The following is a 4383-nucleotide window of genomic DNA, read 5'->3' as shown; positions in this document are numbered from 1 at the left end:
TTACTCACAGGAACCCCACCACCATTGTTGCTACCATCGACACTACCACACAACCCCCCTGTTGAACACTGTCCAACCACTGTTCAACCAGTTTTTATTCTGAACACATATTGGATTTTGTTTGTCAACACAGAGACTCATTGCTTCCACATAGCCTAAGCCAGAGCTCTAGTGTCCCCCCCCCAAAAAAAATCATTCTAATAATCTCTTTCCAGCATTCAGAGAACATTCCAGGCATCATCGGACAGCACATTTATGTGTTCTTGCTGTGCTAGAGACAAAATGCATAGGAGGATCCATGTTTTTCCTCCCGAAGCTTGCCATTGGCCAGAGGAGCATTGTGAGCGCATGCTGCGCTCCCATTGGTTGGTTTGTGGAACAATGCCCACTGGTTACCAAGGTCTCAGGAGAGGCTGTGTGAGGGACTCCTGCTGAGCTGCTGGGGTGGCAAGATGAGCCTGGCTGTCCTGAGGGCTGCCAAGTAGTCATCTGGTACCACTTCCCAGGAGTGAGGCAGGTCTTCAAAAGGTGGCACCATGGGGGTCACAACATCCAGGCCTTCATGCTCCTGCTGCTGCTGTTTCTTCAACTGTGTTGGCAGATGTTTACTCAGGCTGATACTTGGGGTAGTGTACTACTTTCAATGGGATGTGCCATCTGTGGAAAGAGGCCAGATACACCAGGAAGGTACTCCTCAGGTCACTGGTCTTCTTTGCATGAAACACCTCAGAAAGGCTCTTCCTTAGCAAGCTATGAGCACAAGGCTGTGTGTGTGTGTGTGTGTGTGTGTGTGTGTGTGTGTGTGTGAAAGTTCATGCCCTGCAGCTGTCCTCAGTGGCCATTGAGCTGGAGGGTGTCCCCAGGTACCCATGAGTTGGGTGAAACTGAACCTCTGCCAAATTCTCTTGGTAGTAGGCCAATGTGGGAAGGGACTTTGTCCAGTTCCCACCATCAGGGATACAAAGGTCCCTTGAAAGTCTTTCTTCTCCTTCCAGGAGCACGGAAGCACTCTTAGTCTGAACAGGGATTGCCCCTTGCTTCTACTCCCAGTCTGTATGTGGAAGCAAGAATGGATTCAGTCTGAGTTGTTTGCCATGGGTGGATGTTCAGGGACCACGATTTCACCCAACTCCCTTTGTTCCTTTCAAGTAAGGTCTCAGATTTAGTCAGCCTTCAAGAGGAATGAGTAGAAGGCCTGTTGGTGGGTGGGAGTCTAGGGCAAGGTTGCCAAGGAGTTGTCACATATGTGTTGGTTAATGTGCACAAGAGAAATCAGGAGACACCGATTGCAAAAGTGGTCATAGACTTTAAGAAATATACTTGCCGTTATTCAGAGCACCAGGGAAGGACACTGGGGTAGATAACAGAGGCTCTCTGGGTCTCAGCCCTTGCTCTTCACTGGGATCCTTCTGTGAGGAGCATGGCAAAGCTAAGACTGAACCTTGACATTTTCCCTCTGGGATCCTGCAGACATAGACCCCATAGTGCTTCCAGTCCTTGCCATGTGCTATTTGCCTTGGAGATTAATGCATGGCACCTGTGGTGTTCCCTCTTCACAGGTGAACTGAATACTAAAATTGTGATGGGCACCGTGACAAGTTTTGGGAATGATTATGGCTGGATCGAAGACTGTATCTTCTTCAGCTCTGATGCTATAATTGGTTCTATTCCCCTGCGTACTGGAGACAAGGTCCTTGCATTTGTGGAGGAAGACCCACTCTCCCATGAATTGAAAGCAACAGAAGTAAGCTTTGCATAGCTTTGGGAAAACTTGCTTTCCAAGGGGTTTTGTGTGGTCTTGTGGTGCCCTGGCCCAGACAAGCCTGAAGTGCAATGGATCATGCCCTGGGGAGTACTGGGATTGGCAGTAGACAGGCAAGTGCCTCGCACTTCATGCCTCAAGGAAGATCAGTTTGAGAGAAATGACCATGGAATTCATGTTAGCAGGTAGAAAAGCCCCAGAGGAGAAAGAATTCCCAATAAACCAAGCTGTTTTGCAACAAAGACTGATGACATAAACCTGGAAGGTTGGGTTTCCAAGGGGTCTTTCCTAGCACAGTCCTTCTATGGGCAGTGTTTTAGACACACAGATTTACATTTTATTTATGATCAGGTTTTTACAGCTGCAAACTTCTCTTCTAGGTTTGTGTTTCCTCAGAAGAGGGTGTGTCTAAGGACGCTGACTCCAAGGTCAAAGATTTATCTGTTTGTGTTTCCCAAGTGAAGAAAAATTTTATCTATATTGGTGATGAATACTACTTCTATCTAGACAGCATTTCTAAAGGTTTGTTTCAAATATTAAATGTGTAATAGTTAAGAGCACATACTTCTCTGGCAGAAAAACTGAGTCTGGGTTCCTAATGTGTGTGTGTGTGTGTGTAGAACTGGGGACAGAGAGAGACCTGCATATAGGCAGAGGATGCAGAGCATACAGGGACAGAGGCAAGAGAACAAGAGAGAGGAAGGGAGAATGCAGTGGGAGAGATAGAGTGTGTGAGGGAAAGAGAGCAATGGAGAGAGAGAAGAGAGAGGTATGGAGAGAGGGGATGGGCTGGAAGGGAGGAAGAGAAAAGGCAGGTAAAATGAATGTGATTGAGGGGGAGAGGGAGAGAAGAAAGAAAGGGAGAGAGGGAGTTGATAAGGAGAGAGGAGGAGATGAGATAGAGGGGGAAGGATAGAGAGAGGAGACATAGATTAGTAGAGAACAAAAGAGAGAGAAGGAGAGGGGGAGAGAGGGAGAGAGGGATGTAAAGACCGAAGAAGGGGAGAGGATAGATAGGGAAGGAGACCACAGAGGAGAGAGGAGGGAAGAGGAGAGTTTGCTAGCTTGAAGTCAACCTGGGACCCTGAGACCCTGTCTCCAGAAAAGGACTCTGAATGTGATCAATTAAGCAGTAAGTCCTCGGGGTTCTCGAAGAAACAGCTGTGATGCCATTTTCCATTTGCCCAGTTGACTTTGCCAAGGGAGTGGAGGAAAACCAATGTCTAAGAAAGATAAGTTTCCATTCTGGGCAGGAAGTCTCCTGAACTTTACACACCTAATGCTTCCGTGATCCCAGTCTTGCAAGTCAATGTAGCCAGTGCAAGTCTACTTGAGAAAAGATAACATAATTGCTTATATCCAGAACTCTGTAAAGATGAGACTGGAGTCAATGTACAATTTTCAACTCGATTTTCTTTTAGCCATCTTAGGTTTTACGCCTCGTGAAGGGGACTGGTTAGATATTGAATACTCTGTGGAGCAAGGATCCCCCAAGATCACAGTGCACTCAGTGAAGGCCACACAACGTAGGCAACTGGAAGAGGTAATCGGTTTCCACATCGTTTGGTTGCTGACAAACTTCTTGTGTTGATATAAATGACTAGCTATCCGTTGGGTGTGCTGGCATATGGAACTATGGAAGCATGCATTCTTGGGCCATTTGCTTCAAGGGTAGACTTTGTAAGGGAGTAACTAGGGGCAGCAGAGAACATACATGGACATCCTTCAGTTCTGAGGCACAGGGATTCCTCTCTTGACTGTTACTTGGGATATTCTAAAAACAACAAGAAACAGGAGCAGTCCTGAGAACATTGCCAAGAAGGCTGGAATGCCAAGGGGGCAGAAGGTAGGGGTGGGACAGTGGCCAAGCTAACCTGAAAATAAGTTTCCACAAAGGTACAGAAGAAATCACAAGCTTGAAGAGTGTCCCGGGTTGTGGGGGGTGGGGGGGAGAAATAGTCCACTTTATGCTGTCTTTCTGTTTCAATCAATCCTTGATCTGACAATATTCAGCTACTGGGGCTAATGGCCACAGAGGATTAACATTTAGGACAAGGTCACTCATGAGCAGGACAGCTCGACCAGAGAGCCTCCTCTTTTTTTTTTTTTTAATTTTTTATTAGGTATTTAGCTCATTTACATTTCCAATGCTATACCAAAAGTCCCCCATACCCACCCACCCCCACTCCTCTACCCACCCACTCCCCCTTTTTGGCCCTGGCGTTCCCCTGTACTGGGGCATATAAAGTTTGCGTGTCCAATGGGCCTCTCTTTCCAGTGATGGCCGACTAGGCCATCTTTTGATACATATGCAGCTAGAGTCAAGAGCTCCGGGGTACTGGTTAGTTCATAATGTTGTTCCACCTATAGGGTTGCAGATCCCTTTAGCTCCTTGGGTACTTTCTCTAGCTCCTCCATTGGGAGCCCTGTGATCCATCCATTAGCTGACTGTGAGCATCCACTTCTGTGTTTGCTAGGCCCCGGCATAGTCTCACAAGAGACAGCTACATCTGGGTCCTTTCAATAAAATCTTGCTAGTGTATGCAATGGTGTCAGCGTTTGGATGCTTATTATGGGGTGGATCCCTGGATATGGCAGTCTCTACATGGTCCATCCTTTCA

The 4383-nt window shown here is 47.1% G+C and overlaps 1 protein-coding gene across 1 annotated transcript; it reads left to right on the top strand.

The window, feature by feature from the left end:
- Positions 1 to 390: 390 nt before the first annotated feature.
- Positions 391 to 3321, top strand: 4933416I08Rik (RIKEN cDNA 4933416I08 gene; the record flags this gene model as incomplete). The annotated part of the gene is given in 4 exon segments (NM_027700.1): positions 391 to 687; positions 1560 to 1744; positions 2143 to 2284; positions 3184 to 3321. Coding segments are annotated over 4 exon segments (616 nt in total), but the record flags the coding sequence as incomplete, so codon positions are not given.
- Between the last annotated feature and the right edge of the window lie 1062 nt (positions 3322 to 4383).

Source organism: Mus musculus, chromosome X, assembly GCF_000001635.26.
Source record: "Mus musculus strain C57BL/6J chromosome X, GRCm38.p6 C57BL/6J".
NCBI lineage: Eukaryota > Metazoa > Chordata > Mammalia > Rodentia > Muridae > Mus > Mus musculus.
Note: the sequence above shows the minus strand (reverse complement) of the source record. Positions and strands in the feature narration are given on the sequence as shown.